The sequence below is a fragment of the Petaurus breviceps genome, unplaced genomic scaffold, assembly GCF_028583685.1.
Source record: "Petaurus breviceps papuanus isolate PSGF00001 unplaced genomic scaffold, PetGlider_PUasm1.0 551, whole genome shotgun sequence".
NCBI classification, from domain to species: domain Eukaryota; kingdom Metazoa; phylum Chordata; class Mammalia; order Diprotodontia; family Petauridae; genus Petaurus; species Petaurus breviceps.
Genome location: NW_027186372.1, coordinates 33,625,705 through 33,642,937, shown reverse-complemented (window position 1 = coordinate 33,642,937; position 17,233 = coordinate 33,625,705). Strand labels below are relative to the sequence as shown.

Genomic DNA, 17,233 nt, shown 5'->3' with positions numbered 1-17,233 from the left:
GTAGGTTCATAGCTTAGTTCAGTTCCTACATAGTATTAATCCCACTAAGTTCCAAGTCCCACCTGAGCTAGCTTTCTGGGGCCCCAGCTTCTTAGGGTTTCTCTCTTGGGCTAGAATCCTGGGCTCCAAGGTCCCCACGGCTTGAACTCCCTAGTAGTAGATAGATTCTGCTTCCTGAACCTAAAATTGAAAGGGAAAAAATGAAACAAGACTGAAACCTCAGAGCCCTTTCTTTGGTGCTCAGGGCCTAAAGGGGAGGGAAAGGTGGCTCTCAGGCTTTCCCCAAACTATTTCATGGCGTCCCTGCTGTGAGTAATGAGTCCTTTTCCATGCATGCTTCAGGAAGAGAGACCATGCCTCAGGCAGGTAGATTTAAAGATGGAAACCTTTCTGGCTACAGAGCCATTGGAATGAGGCTACTCCAAGCTGGCAGGCTAATGCAAAATGTCCAAATATTCATGCTTGTACCAGTCCTCTTGTCTTTCAGAAGCAGGTCCTTTTGTCTTCCAAAAGCAGGTCCCTCGTATTTCCCATGTGGGTGCCACCATCTTAGATGGTCTGGTCTTATGCCAAATACTTGTTACATTTATTTATGTATACATTTAATACATGTAGATACTATTTCCTGTGATAGAATTGTAAGTCTCTTGAAGGCAGGAACTATTTCATTTTTGTCTGTATGGCCCCAGTATTTAGCACAATGCCTGTCATTTTGTTATTCTTCAGTTGTTTCTTTCATGTCTTGTCTCTATGTGACTCCATTTGGGATTTTCTTGGCAAAGATACTGGAGTAGTTTGCCATTTTCTTGTTCAGTTCATTTTACAGATGGGGAAACAGAGGCAAACAAGCTTAAGTGACTTACCCAGGGTCACACAAGTAGTAAGTGTCTAAGGCCAGATTTGAACTCAGGTCTTCCTGACTCCAGACCCAGTGCTCTATCCACTGGGCCACCTAACTGCCCCAGTCAGAAATACAGTAGGCACTTAGCAAATTCTTTTTGATTATAAACTTTATATGCACAGTATATGTTTCCAAGTATAAATGAATTTGTGTCCATGTCTTCTGTCTCCAAGTCTAACACTCTATGTACTACATTACACTATTTCTAAATTAATCTATTTGCTTTTCTACTTACATATGACCTTAATGATGTCTTTTACATCACTTTTCATAAACAAATTACTATTGGCAATATACTATGACCTGCCTATAGGTACCACATGTCTTTGCCTTGCCTTTTAGATGACTTATAATTTTTATTTTTCCAAGGTTATGAGTCTCAGTGATTTGCAGCAACCAAACAGCAGGACTGAGAGAAAATTGAAGCTATAAAGATCAGCAGTATTGATCAGTTGTAGATCACTGAAAGTACTTTGTTTCCCAAATGGCACCCAGATTTACATTCTTCTATTCAATCCTTGGATCAGCTAGTTTGTCCATCTAAATGTCCTAGACAAGATATAGAAACTTGTGCTAGCTTGATATTCCTTATCTAGATGCATTTATAATATAGATGGTTAGGCCAGTTTTTATTAGGTTTGACTTACTGGTGTCTGAAATCCCCTCCTTCTCTTTGATTGTGTGATACTTTTACATAACTATGGATTTTACTGAGGCTTTTTGGTATACCAGGGCTAGCTCAACAAAATCAGTAAATATATGTTAAACATGAACAAAAATAACTTGGGAACTTCAGCATTAATAGGAAATTTTTGTTTCAACTTTGTTCAAGGCATGTTCTGTGAGAATGGAAAATATGTAGGGTCAGTATGTTTTATACTTCCTTTGATTACAATTCTCAATGGGTCACTGAGCAAAATTAACTCTATGATTGCATCTGTAATAGAGGGTTGTATACTGTACAGTAGTACATGTGGGAGATGCCTTGAAAAAGTGCCTTCAGGGCTTCATTTTCCTTCCCTGGATTAAATGCTAATTAAAAATAAATGAACAATAGAGTAGGAACTTGTATTCTGTACAGCTCTCGATTATCTGTATGTCCATAAGAAGGTAGAAAATTACTTAATTACTTGCAAAAGCCTTCCTGATATCTTCTCATGTATTCATCAAGGATACTATAAATGCATATGGAGACCATTCCCATAAAGATTTTATAAAGGTGAGAGAATAGACATTGGGACATAGTTGTTGGTGCCATTTTTTATAAAGGCACTATCTGTGATCTTTTCCATTCTTCTGGTGTCTTCTCTTTGAGACGTCTTCAAAATAAATCTCCAAGTGCCTCTAAAATTGTGTCACCTCCAACATGAATTTCATCAGTAAGAATATAGTCAGGTCCAGATATTCTTCCTAACTTTTCTGTCTTATGTACTACTGTCATTTCCTCACAGAATACATCAGATCCAAATGTGGTGGTTTCATCATTATTATTGATGAAAATATCATTTTTGAACCCTAAATGATCTGTTCCATTTCATTCTATTTATTTTTCTTCCAGTTTCATCCATGTGATCCATATATTATAATTCTACTTATTTGAATACCCAGAGCCCCAACCCTCCCCAGAGTCCCCAAGGACTAGAGTCCAAGAGCCTATAGCCCTCACTCAAAAATACAATTTTTTTTATTTTTTCTCTATCACTTTACCTTTCCTCACCCCTCTCCTCCAAGTTTGAGCTTCCAGATGCAGTGCCTTTGGGTCACAGTTGAAAAATCCATTCTGTCTCAATCATTAGCTAGCTTCTGGCTAGCTCTTATTCCCCTTCATGGATTCTAGGTTCTGTCTGCTCACTCTTTCCCCTTTTCATATCACCTTCTTAAGTCTCTTTACCTTTTACTTTTAGGGCACACTGCCCTCTGTGTCTGGCTTATACTCTGGCCTTTTGACACTTTCTCCCCACAACTAAGACATAGTTCACATGCTACCTCTTCCATGAAGACTGAATTGTTTTCTAATCTTTAGAAATATTATATCAACAGGAAGATCTGTTATTATTCTTCCACCCCAAGCCCTGTTCCAATAGAAATGTTCCTTTCCTCCTTGAATCTCTCAGGACACTGTATTGTATAATTCTTATGCATTTAATAATCCCTAATTTACATTATAGTTAATTTTACCTGTGTCATCCCCACTGCCCCATCCTGCCTCCCAACCCTGCTGAACTACAACTAGGCAATTTAAGGATAGGGGTTGCCATTTTTCATCTTTGTGTTCCAAGTACAATGTCTAATAATAGTGTTTATTAGCACAGTTAAGCACAGTGGGTGCTTAATAAATATTTATTGAATTTCAATTGAATCTATGAATGTTCTCAGAATAATTTCACTGCATTTCACACCAAGTTCTCTATTTATTTTCTCTTATTTTATTTTGTGTGGTGATGCTACTAATTATCTTCCCTTATCCTCCTGAATAATGTTTTGCAGATGAGCTCAAATGCTATACCAGTGTTCGTCATGGATGCCATGTATCTCTACTTGTCAAGGACAACAAATAATCATGAAATGGAACACATGTTGGTGTTTACATACTATCATTTCATAAACAGTAAACAATGAGCAGTCTAGTATAGCTAAGGCAATTTATGGACTCTTTTTGCCTCCCTCTTATGGTGACTATTTTGCATCTGTTTAACTTTTCTAAGAAACAATAATAGTCAATGTCTCTGCTTTTGTTAATTTCCTCCCTTTTGAGCCAACAATTTTTTTAAAAAGGTCAATTCAGAGCTATTATAATTGCCATAATGTCTTTTTATCTTTAGTCTTCCTTTTAACTTGGTATTTACTTTGACCTTTATTCTAACTACTTAATGGTTTATTGGCACATGAAGGGTAATTTCTGAAATAACTTCCATGTTGATAACTAGATATTTCCTGACTCCTAATTACATTGTTTATGATGTTATTTGATGCCTTACAACTCACTTCTCCAAAGTATTCATGATACATGACATTCATTTTCTAAGTTGTCTAAAAGTTTTGGTTTCTGTCATATCTTGGTCCCAAACTATATTTTTCAACCAACCTTCCTTCCTTCCTTCCTTCCTTCCTTCCTTTCTTCCTTTTTTCCTTCCTTCTTTCCTTCCTTCCTTCCTTCCTTCCTCCCTCCCTTCCTCCCTTCCTTCCTGCCTTCCTGCCTTCCTTCCTCCCTTCCTTCCTTCCTTCCTTCCTTCCTTTCTTCCTTCCTCCCTCCTCCCTCCCTCTCTCTCTCCCTTGTGAGTTCTCCATGCCCATTTACCCATTTAAATAGGTATATGTTGACTTCTTTTGGAGATTCCAGATTCTTCAGAGAATTTCTCCACTTGTCCATCCTTTACAAGAGAAGGTTCCTCATAAGATACAATTATTTTCATGGAACTCTGTTTTGTTTGCTCTTATCATAAGTATTGGCAAGGTGAAATGCTCAAGTACTCCCATGAAAAGATATTTCTTGTTAGCATTGTGTTGTATGATGACACAAATGCAATCAACTTCTTTTTTAACTCCTTTGAGAACTTGTATACTGTCCTTCCACTTAGCTTGATTTCTTTGATTTTCATGTCTAATGAAAATACCAATATGGATATGATTTGATTCCTCTAGTAGTATATCAACTTGTTAGTTAATGGAAGAAGATAAAATATTAAAAGAACAGTTAATGCTGACAGTCTAAGAATTTTGTTAATTCTTTGAATCCTTACTCTGCTTTCGACCACTCCACCATATTCACAATAGGAGAATATTGTCTATTTTTAACTCTCTCCTGGTTTCATCAACAGTAGGTATTAACTAGCCACTTTTGACCTTGTCTGTGAGCATGGTCCCCATTTTTGACTGTACACACCAGGCCACAGTCCTAGTGAAATAGGCAAGAACCTAAGTAGGGAATTTCAAAGCCAGCAATGCTAGCTGTTTGAAAATCTCCATATGGGAGGATGCCAAAACCCACAGCTGTTTTCAGCATATTTTTTTTTCATATGTCCTCTGCATCACCAAGGAGTAGATTCTAGTTTAGGAATCTTCTGAGTTTCTTGACTGGATAATTTTGGTGAACTACCCAATCATTCTCCACTTTGCCCCATAGCATGGCCCCAGCTGATGATCTATGTTTGTTTTTTACTCCAGGGGCAGACCTGAGTGGCCTGGATAACCTCAGCAGTATGCTTGGTCTTGTCGAAGACCGAATCAATGGCTCAAGGAGACGGTCTCGAAGGCATGCCACCGATGATGACTACAACATTGAGGTCCTCCTAGGCGTTGATGACTCTGTGGTTCAGTTTCATGGGAAGGAACATGTCCAGAAGTACCTTCTCACCCTCATGAACATTGTAAGTGACTTGAAAGATGAAAGTAGTAATGTGGGGACCTTTGTTAGCTAGCTTTATGTCATTTCTGTGTTGACTGCCACCAGGGCCTTCCCGAGATTTCCTATGTCCTTGAGCCTTTCCTGTTTCTTCCCCTGCTTTCTCATTTCTTCCTCCTCCTTTCTTTGTCTTTATCCCTTCCCCTTCCTATCCTTCCTCCTTTCTCTTCCTTTCCTTAATTGTTACATACTATGCATTAGACCCTGTGCTTGGCACTGAGTGTGGGAAATGCAGAGATGATATAGTTTCTACTCTTAAGAACATTAAAATCTAATAAAAGTAAGGACAAGTACAGAACTTACTGTAATGGGGGGAAAGAGTGAGATTAAGAGCACAAGAAAACTCCATGAAAGTGCTATGAGAGAAAAGATCAGTTTCATATTAAGTGAAAAGAGGTATCAGCGAAGGTTTCACGGAGGTGGCACCATTTGAGTTGGCCTTTGAAGGAATAAAGAGACCTCAGCATGTAGTTTGTTATTTTGTGGTTTTGATTTTACTTTGTAATTGTGCTTGCTTAAACAAAGTGACTATGTGTTGTGTAGAACACATTGAATTCACTTTACTGCCAATGGGATATATGGTTTAATACCTTTCAGAAAATTAAAAAGAAAATAAAGAGAAAAAAAAGTGGGGGAAGGAGAAAATATCTATTCAAAGTATGAGGCCCAGAGACAGGAGTATAAAAGGAATGGACAGCAACTAGCAGAATGTGATTATAGTGTAGAAAAAGTGAAGGGGAAAAATGTGAGATAAGGCTGGACAGGTACTTTGGAGCCAGATTGTAAAAGGCCTTGAATGTCCAACACAAGTGTTTAAACTTTCTTCAGTAGATGAGGAGGAACCCAGTTAATGTTTCAGAGTAGAGGCAGAGCATGATCACAGCAATGCCCAAGAAGATTCTGGGGCAGTGGTATTATCTTCTCACAGAGCTTGGAACATGAAGAGTGTTTAATAAATGTTTTTTGACTTGATGTGAAGAATGAATGGGAGAGAGGAAACTTGAAACAGGTAGACCATATGCTCCATGTGACCAGATGCTCCAAGTCTAAGCTCTGTCCTTTGCTAGCAGATTGTGCTGTGGGTCCCAGTGTAACATAATCTGCCTAAAACTGTCCCCATTGTTTGCATTGCCTGTTTAAATTCAGAGGTTATCCTACAAGTGCTAATACTTATCCTAAGAGTGACTCTGGAAGAAGCTGTCATTGTTTTGGCATTGGGGTACAAAACCTATAAGATTTCTTGCAAAAGTTACAAAAGGTGAAAAAAATCCAAGTGAACAAATATCGCTGAACTTTTTACAGAGTTTCTTAACCAGGGATCCAGGAGCTTTATACACAGTCACATACACACACATACACACATGCACACATACACACGTAGGTATATACATATATGCATATATAGATTTTGATAATGATTTTTTGCTATAATTGGTTTACTATGTAATGCTATGTATTTTATGCTATGTATGTAATCCTATGTATTTTTTAAATAAAACATTATTCTGAGGAGTCTATAAAATTCCCCAGACTGCCAGAGGGATGCAGGACACTAAAAAGGTTAAGAAAGTCCTGTTCTCTAAACTGTCCATTACATGTTATAATCTACTTCAAAGAAAACTATTTAACTCTTAACATGAAAGTAGAGTTACTGTACATTATATTTGATATGTGTTCCTGCTACTTAGGAAAAGAATCCTCTTCCAACAGAGGTCTCATTGGGATAAAGTGAAGTAATATTTGTAAAGCACCTTGCAAACCCTAAAGTATTATATAAATACTGCTATTGGAGAAGATGTGGGAAAATTAGAACTCTAATGCATTGTTGGTAGAGTTGTGAACTGATTCAAGCATTCTGGAAAGCAATTTAGAACAATGCCCAAAGGGCAACTAAACTGTGCGTACTCTTTGATCCAGTAATATAAGTACTAGGTCTGTATCCCAAAGAAATCATAAGGGAAAAGGACCCACATGTACAAAAACATTTATAGCAGCCCTTTTTGTGGTGGCCAAGAATTGGAAATTGAGGGGATGCCCATCATGTGGGAAGTGACTAAACAAGTTGTGGTATATGAATGTAATGAAATACTATTGTGCTATAAGAAATTACAAGCAGGATGCTCTCAGAAAAACCCAGAAAGATATATATGAACTGATGCTGAGTGAAGTGAGCAGAACCAGGAGAACACTATAAACAGCAACAGCAGCATTGTGCAATGATTAGCTGTGATAGACTTAGCTCTTCTTAGCAATGCAATGATCCAAGACAATTCCAAAAGACTTATGATGGAAAAAGCTATCTACATCCAGAGAAAGAATCGTGGAATCTGATTGCAGACCGAAGCAGACTATCTTCACTTTTTAATGTTTTTTTTTGTTTTTTCTTTCTCCTGGTTTGTATAACCATGTATAACTATTATCAGCAGTTTCAGTATGCATTAAGTAATTAAATGGATCCAGGGCCACTCAAGGACTTGGCTCTTCAGTTAACTTTTTCTTCTGAAGGCAGAAATTGGTATATCAGTAGTTCTTCCAGTCATGGCGTGAGCCACAGCATTTACTGAAGAATCGACCCTTTATATAAAAAGGCCCACACAAAATAAAGGGGAAATGACTGCATGAAATAAAGAGGAAATGATAGGATTTGAGATTTTTTTTATGTGACTTCATAGATCTCTAGAAATCCTTGATGTCAACAAGGGACTTGAACAGAACCTTTAGACAAACATCTGGATGAATCTCCTTACTTGGCAAAATGAACAGAAGCCATCTCCTTCCCCTTATAATTAGGCCAGCCAGATTGTAGCCTAAGCTGAAAAGATTACCAGCTCATCTAACCAATGCTTATTTGACCTTGCCAGAAATTTTTGGCTTTTTTCATTCCCACCTAGAATTCTTCAAATTAACAATTCACTTGAATTAAGCCTTCTCTTCTTAAATTGCAAACACACCAAATAGATTAAGACCGGGTATCTATCGACCACTAGTGCTTCAGTGTTTATTAGTTCAGTCACATTGTTTTCCCCTGATACTGAGATCAGCTACACCAAGGCAATGTGAATTTTGTCAGGGAAAAATCATGGGACTGAGAACTTGAAAGAATTTTAAATGATATCTAGTACAATCCTTTAATTTTACAAAGATAAAAGTAGCATAGTGTAAGGTACTGGACTTGAGGTTAGAAAACCTGGGTTCAAATCTCCCCTCAGACACTTAACTAGTTATGAGATTCTGGGCAAGTCACCTAACCTCTCTGTGCCTCAATTTCCTCATCTGTAAAATAAGGAGATTGGACTCTCTGACCTCTAAGGTCCTTTCCAGTTCTAAATCTGTATAGTTCCATGGTCCTCCAGTTAAACAGACATCTGGCAGTTTAAATAAAACCAGAGGTCACACAAGTAGGAACTAGCAGAAGTCAAGACCTAAATCCAGGTCCTTTAACTGAAAAAAGAAGTGATCAGAGGTAAAACTGGAAAAGTCTTCAGAGGCCATCAAATCCAACTCCTCTATTTTACATATGAGAAACTGAGTCTTGGAGAGATTAAGTGATTTGACCAGGGTCACTGCCCAAGAGGTAACACAAGGTCCTGGACACCTAGGAATACGGAGAGGGAACACACAAAATGAGAAGAGTGAAGAAAGGGAGAAGCAAATGGAACAGAAATAGAGCACTACAGACCGGGAAGAGAAGCAGAGGGAAGCAAGAAAAGGGAAAGATACTCAGGCAAGGAGGGGGAAGGACAGAAAGGAACGGGGATAAGGATGCAGAAAAGGGATTTGGATCACAGAAAAGTAAGAAGGAGAGAGGCACTAAATTGGAAGGGACAGTGGGAGCTAGAGGAGTAAAGAGATAATAAAGAAACAAGGAGGAAAGGGACATAGAAAATGAGATGGAGGATGTAGAAAGTAGGAAGACAGAAACAAAAAAGTAAGGGAGTCGAGTGCCAACAACAAGCTGGATAAACTGATTAGGTATCAACACAGCCTTTGCTGAGCCAGATGAAAAACCTGTTAGTGAAACTATGAATAATTTTCTTTGGAAGAAATCAGAATCTCACATCTAAATAGTGGCCTCAGTAGGACCTGTAAAATTTGAAGACAGTTGTGCCAGTATAATTTGCTTGGCAGCCCTGAATGCTTAGTCAACTAGTCAAAGTGTCTAGGGAACAGCTTTTTAACATCTGGAAAAGGGGGTGGGGGTGGGGAGAAATGGGCTAATGTGGTTGACAAGAATACAAAGCTGTTCCAGTGATGGAAAGGGGATGGGCTAAGTGGGGGCAGGAGAGGTCAACAAGTTCCTAAACCAGAGGGTCTGCTAATCCTGAGCTCTTTTAAGGTATGGAGAAGCTAAGAGTCATTCCCCTAGTTATGCCAAGTCTTTAATTAACATACCTTTGGGCTGATGCTTGGTTTAAATCTTTAGCAATGACTGTTGCTTGTAGAGAAGACATCTTTCCTTGTACCCAGAATGCCCTGGTCAGACTTTGTGCCCTAAGAAAAAAGGTTCTGAGGGGCGGCTAGGTGGCACAGTGAATAGAGTGCCAGCCCTGGAGTCAGGAGGACCTAAGTTCAAATCCAATCTCAGTCACTTAACACAAAAACTAGCCATGTGACCTTGAGCAAGTCACTTAACCCCAATTGCCCTCCAAAAAGCAAAAGAAAAGAAAAAAGGTTCTGTGAGTCTGTGTGGTGTCTGAGTAGGAAGGTGACTTCCCTCTCCTATTCCAATTCTAAGGAATGTTTATGGTATAGTTCAGTGAAATTCTAGTCAGGTCACTTCACCTTAACCAGCCTTAGTCCCCACATCTGTAAACTGAGGATAGAAAGGGATCACCTCTCTCACAGGATGGTTGTGAGGAAAATGCTTTGTAAACCTTACTGGTCTATAAAATATCAGCATGTGCCAGCCCATGGCGACTAGGTTAAGTCCATGTTAAGATGAGGTGAAGGCTAAGACTAGGACTCTGGGAGAGAGGACACACCTTGTTCTCAGAGTTGGGTGTGTCCTGCTTTTTGCCTTTCATTGCTTTCCTTGGTGAATGCATAGTCCTGCTTGGATTTGGATTCCACTCAGGGAATCAACCCAGTGATGAACTCAACTGTAGAAATTGAGAAAAGGCCAGTGAGATAAGAATCAGGAGCTCTAAAGGACAGGAGATCAGTCCAAGCTGTGTGATCCAAGACAAATCTCTTGCTTCCCTGAGCTTCAGTTCTCTCATTTGTGAAATTATAATGATGGGTAGCACATTTTCCCATCTATTATCTTATTAAGCTCTCCCAACAGGCTAGTGAAATAAACTGATCAGACTCCTTAACTTCATTTTAGAGATGAGGGAACTGAGACTGAGAGAAAAGAAAAATGGTTTGTTTATGCACATAACCAACAAACAGTAGAGGTGGGACTAGAACCTGGAATTTCTGACTTCCACGGATAGAGTTCTTTTCATCACATAATGCTGCCTCTCCTGAAAAGGGCTATGCCTATTGATTCCCTGCCTGCTTCCTGGGGACTTTGTGAGCACAAGTGAGATGATGCTTTCAGACTATTTTCAGCTTCTAGAAAGACCAACCCATGCCCATGTTGGGACCACTAGTCATGTCATGAAGAATTGTAAAATTGTTGTGAGGTTTAATGACAAAAAGCTCAAAATTCATACCTATTGATAGATAATAGTTAGCATTTATATAATACTTTTTATTTGCCAAGCACTTCACAAATATTATCTTATTTGATCCTCACAACAACCCTGGGAGGAAGGTGCTGTTATTATCCACATTTTACAATTGGGGAAATTGAAGCAAACAGAGATCATGCAGTTTATAAGTGTCTGAAGTAGAATTTGAACTCAGGCCTTCCTGGCTCGAGACACAGCATTCTAACCATTATGTCACCTGGCTGCCTCAGTTGAAATTCCTTGAGATTGGTTTGGAGGTTCAGATAAACCACTTGGGGCCAGAGGAAGAATGAACATTAGGGACAAGATGATCTTCATACCGCTTATTTCATTGTCAATCCCAAACCAGAAATGAGCTATGTCTTTTTTTTTTCAGAGATTTCATCATGAGATCAGAGATTTAGATTAATTAAGAAGGGAATTCAGAGGATCAACCTCTGCATTTTACTTATGATGAAGCTATAGCCTAGAGAGATGAAATGATTTTTTCTTTTTTTCTCAAGCATTTTCTTATATTTATTTAATATTTTCCAAATTGCATATAAAAACAATTTTTAACATTCATGATTTAAAAATTTTGAGTTCCAAATTCTCTCCCTCCCTCCCTTCTTCCCTCATTGAGAAGGCAAGTAATTTGATATAGGTTATACATGTGCAGTCATACAAAACATTTCCATATTAGTCATATTGTGAAAGAAAACATAGACCAAAATAAAGAAAGTTTAAAAGTATGCTTTGATCTGTATCAAGACTCCATCAGCTCTTTCTCTGAAGATGGATAGCATTTTTCATTATAAGTCTTTCTGAATTGTCTTGGTTTATTGTATTACTGAGAATAGACAAGTAATTCATAGTCATTGAACAATGTTGGTTTTATTGTGTACAATGTTCCCTTGATTATTTTATTTTGCATCAGTTCATATAAGTCTTTCCAGGTTTTTCTGAGACCATCCTGCTTGTCATTTCTTATGGCACAATATTATTCCATCACAACCCTATGACACAACTAGTTCAACCATTCCCCAATTGATGGGTATCTCTTTGCCATTACAAAAAGAGCTGCTATAAATATTTTTGTACATATGTGTTCTTTTCCTTTTTGTTTTTTTAAATCTCTTTGGGATATAGACCTAGCAGTAGTATTGCTGGGGCAAAGAGTACGCATGGTTTTATACCCTTTTGGACATATGAACTGATTTTTCTTAAGGTCACACAAGAACTAAGTATTGGAATTGGGATTCAATCCTACATCCTCTGACTCCAAATCTAAGGATCTTTCATTCCCACCAGAACTATGTGAACTGAAGCATGTAACTTTCCTTCTTAGCCTTAGTTTTTCTCTCTTTAAAATAAGGGGACTAAAAAAATGAAAAAAAAATAAGGAGACTAGACTATGAATGGTTTCAGAGGCCCTTTTCGTTTATGACATTCTATATTCTAAGGTTCCTTCCAGGTCTGACACTCTTGCTTTTATGTTCTAATATCCATTCCAACCCTAACATGCTACTCTCTCAACTCCAAGGACCCTTACAGCACTGACATTTTGGGCTCCCACCTTCATTTCCTCTTCAGCTCTCCGTGTTCTCTGTTCCAAAGGCCATTCGAGGTGTAACATCTTGGATCCCTCAGAAGTCCTTTCCAGTTGACATTCTATGTTTTTTGCTTTCAAATTCCTTACACCTCTAACATTTTCTGTTTGAAGTTCACAGTTCCTTTAGCACCAACATTTTGTGTTCTATATTGTGACCTTCTAACTAGTACTATGTTCTGTGACTGATGCCCATATCATAGCATCATCTACACAGTTCTGCTTATGGATGGACAGAGAATTTAACTGTTCATTCACTCATTCTTTCATTCAGCAAATGTTGGGGATTTTCTTAGCTGTATTTTGTTTACATACACAGACAGTCTGGTGGGCAGGCATGTTTGTCTCCTCATTTGCCCCCTTGTGTATGGATTTTCCCACTGAGTTCCTGACCCAGATGCTTTTCTCCACTGGAAAGTTAGCCTGACAGCAGTGTGGTGAACAGATGTGAAAAACACACATTATGAATCTATTCTGAAAAAATGAGATTCAACTGCCAGGTAACTCAGTATCCCTACATTCAGAACAGGTTCATAGAGTTCCCTGTTTACTACAGCATACATGCTAAACATTCCACAGGGGCCAATCAGCTTGGGAAATGCAAATATATTTATGCTTCTGGGAGAAAAATCTTCAAACTGATTTTTAAAGTACCCACTTTCTAGTCAGTGCCCTCTCGTGGACCAAGCATGTTACTGAGAGGCAGAACACCCACATTTGGTTCTTGGTTGTTGCTGATTGCTCCTAGATAGTCCTGTTACCTCCACAATAGAATGGGGCTTAAAAGGTCTGCCCTTTCCCTCCCTTCCTTCCTCCCCCCTCCCCCAGAGACACTGTAAGACACTGTAGGAGATGTTGTACATCAGAGATCCCAAAGTAGAATGAGGTGACTCAGGCAGTTAAGTTCCCCAATGTTGCAAGCCTTCAAGTAGTGACTAGATGAGGTGACCAGTAAAGGGGATTTCTATTTAGTCACAGACGAGACTCAGTGGTCTCTGAGGCCCTTTCAACTTGAAGGTCCTCTAAGATGCTACACCAGCTGATGTGGCTTCGCTGGGATGTTAGTGTTGAACTTAGGGCAGAAACCAGTCCACTCTGAGTCTAACTCCTCTTCCTTGTGCTGGCTGTGAATGAGCAAAGCTAAGCTGTATCCATAAAGCAGTTAGTGGACTCTGTCAGTCCAGAGACACTGGGGGCAGGGCAGAGAGGGGCTTGCTTCCTCTACATTCTGAAGGTCTGACTTTAGGTGCATGAGACCATCATAAGCAAGAGTGCGCTTGAGTGGAATAACCAACAATCTGCTGTTTCACCACAAGCAGTTCCACTGAACCCTTTTTCTAAAAGCTGAAGAATTCAGTTCATTAGAGTTTCATGCTATCACCATCTAACCTAATCTCTGAAGGTTAATTAGATGCTGATATGAACAGTATGGCTTAGTAGAAAGAAAACAGAATTTGAAGGCAAAAGAGCCAGTTTCAAATCCCAGCTCTGCCCTTTATTATTTCTGTGACCTTAGGCAAAGTACTTCATCTTTCTAGGCCTCCACTTCCTCATCTATAAAATAAAAGGGTTAGACTACATGATCTGTAAGATTCATTCTAACTCTAAACACAAAGTGAGTGAAGAGCCCACTGAAATAGAGTTGAATCAGTAATTGCTTTTGAGACTAGTTTAACCTCCTTTGGCCATGTGCCTACAGACAGCTGCCATCAAAATTGGTAATGCCTTGTTATAAAATAAAGATCATGTGACTGGGCTCTCCACAAAGTACAGATAAATTAGAGGTAATTGATAAGATACCATTTCTGGAAAAGTATAACTTTTCATTAAAATAGCATCATGAATGGTAAATAAATACTAATTATCAGCATTTATACTAAAAGATAAAATACCATTTGAAGCAAAAGTAAAAGAAGTATAAAATCTAGGAATGAAATTGGTGCCTTCTGTTTACTACTTCAGTTATTATTTTTCTATTTAATTAAGCTTCTGTTATAGTCGAAGTCTTAGTGCAATCTTATGCTGTTTCCCCTCCCCCAGAGTCAGAAGTCTTTAGAAGCTATTCTTACTCTAGGATTTCAAGACTCAAATAGCCCCTGAAGCTGCCTATGTCCTTTGTAAATGTGAGGTGATATTATTACACCAATTCAACAATAAAAAAAAGTCAATAAATGTGACGTTGTCCTAAGTTCTAAGGGATACAATGATTAATAATACACAGTTCTTGCTTTTTTTGACCTGACAAAATTACATGCATACAGATATCTGTTATACAAATTAGAATGCTAAATACATAGGAAATGTACTTTTTAAATTAAATTATAATTTAAGTTGCAAAAGAGGATTAAAGTTGTACAATTAAATTTAAGGTACAATTAAAATTGTAAAGAAGAAATAACATCGTATAATAGAAAGCATACTGGATTTGGAGTCAGAAGACCAAAAATTTAAACCCCAACCTCTGCAAATGATAAGCTTTGAGATCTTGGCGAATACACTTAACCTCTGTGTACTTCAGTTTTCTCATCCGTAAAAATGGGGATAATAATAACCATTTACCCCCATGCTATTTTTATGGGGCACAAAAGAGATAATGCAACCAAACTTTGTAAACTGTAAAGTGCTAGATGTGTCTGCTATTTGTTCTTGTTCTTTCTCATGTCTCTTTTTGATGGAGTTCAGAAAGAAATGTCCCTGGAGCAATGCACCATTCTACTATCTTTCTTTCATGTTTAATGTTTGGCAGAATGTTTTGAAGGAAGATAAAATGATTTGGTTTTTGTAATTGAATAAACATGTTTATCTAGCTAGCTATGTATTTATTATTCAAAACCTCTTTGTAACATCCTTGATCCATGAGGAGCCACTGACTAGGCTTATCTTCTTTGAATTCACCTAAAGCATCTTTGAGATAATGCCAACTACAGGCAGGACAGCGGAGGTGATAGCTACTTCATGTTCCCACGTTTTGATTTCTCCACTAGGTCTCTATATTTTGAGAGCCTTTTATTCCAACATAGTTTGAATGTTATCAGTGTGTAATATGACAACATCTATTTAAAAATGTCGTTAAATTTTTGTATGTCAGTGTTATGTCTGAATGATTTAGGGTGACAGCTTTATCTATGATAATGCTCTGGTTTTACTAAGGTTTGTTTGTTGAATTCCCAAGGATATATGATGTTTGAAGTTTGTGGATTTGCCATCTGTTTATGAAAAATGGGGGGGGGAGAGAGAGAGAGAGGAGGAAGAAGGAAAGAATCAAAATGTGGGATTAGGAAAAAGATATCATCTCTCTGTCCTGTCTGCTGCTGGATCTCTCAAAGATGTTTTGAGTGAATCTAAAGGAAGGAAACAAGGAAACATTTATATAGCACCTACTATGTGTGTGTATATATATATATATACATAGTATATATACATATATACTATGTATATATATATGTGTGTGTGTGTGTGTGTGTGTATAGCACCTACTCTGTGCTAAGCACTTTACAATGATCTCATTTGATCTTCACAACAATCCTGGGAGGTAGGTTTTAGTATTATACCCATTTTACAGATGAGGAAACTGAGGCAAAAAGAAGGTAAGTGACTTGCCAAGGGTCACACAGCTAGTAGCCATCTGAGGTTGGATTTGAAATTGTGTCTTCCTGACTCCAGGCTGTCCTAGGCCTTAGTCATATGTTCTTGCCTTTTTTGGAGGGCAATTGCGGTTAAGTGACTTACCCAAGGTCACATGGCTAGTTTTTGTGTTAAGTGTCTGAGGCCAGATTTGAACTCAGGTCCTCCTGACTCCAGGGCCAGTGCTCTATTTACTGTGCCACCTAGCCACGCTTTAGTCATATGTTCTTACTGAATAAATGTGAAAACTTCAGACTTTTTAAAAAAATCTAGAAACCAATCTAAGACTCACTGAAGAGTTTACAAACAATCTGAATAAACCTTGTTCCAATTTCTTGGAAAAGGAGAGCCTCCATGAATATTAGAGGGGCAGCATAGGGTTGTGGAAGTAACAATGAATTTAGATTCAGAAGCTTTGGCTTGTGTCATTGCTCTGCTTCTCTTTAGTTGTGTGACTTTGCACAAGTCATTTCTCTGAACTTCATTTTCTTCATTTATAAGTCAACAACAATAACAAGCATTATTAAGAGCAGACTATGTACTCGTGCTTAAGCTCCATGCATGTAAAGAATGCCCCACCCAACCCCACATAGATTTCCTGTGACTCCAGAAGCTCACAATCTAATTGGTGAGACAATGTGCAAATAGTTATGTACAAAAAAAACAATATAGACAGGGTAAAGTAAGGCTGAGAAGCAGGTGTGATACAGTGTCAGGAGGCCTGACCATGGAAAATAAAAACCTGGCTTCAAATCCTATCTCTGGCACATGCTAGCTGGGTCACAAGGGCCAAGCTATGCAGCTTCTTGGTGCCTCAGGCCATTCTCCACAATTTAGTTACAGGAGAGTTGGTCATATGTTGGTGGAGAGAGTATTTGTGCTCTCCATACACCGGTGAAATCACAGGCCTGATTCTCTCAGAGAGAGGGAGATGAAGAGAGGTAGAGAGAAGGAGAGAAGAAGAAGAAGAAGAAGAAGAAGAAGAAGAAGAAGAAGAAGAAGAAGAAGAAGAAGAAGAAGAAGAAGAAGAAGAAGAAGAAGAA

General features: G+C 38.4%; 1 protein-coding gene across 1 annotated transcript in view; it reads left to right on the top strand.

Moving 5' to 3' along the window:
* Nucleotides 1–17,233, top strand: part of ADAMTS2 (ADAM metallopeptidase with thrombospondin type 1 motif 2) — a 470,846-nt gene that overhangs the window by 287,104 nt on the left and 166,509 nt on the right. The window contains exon 4 of the mRNA XM_069102579.1: nt 5,066–5,268. Coding sequence (XP_068958680.1) covers nt 5,066–5,268 — 203 coding nt within the window. The remainder of the gene's footprint in view (nt 1–5,065; nt 5,269–17,233) is intronic.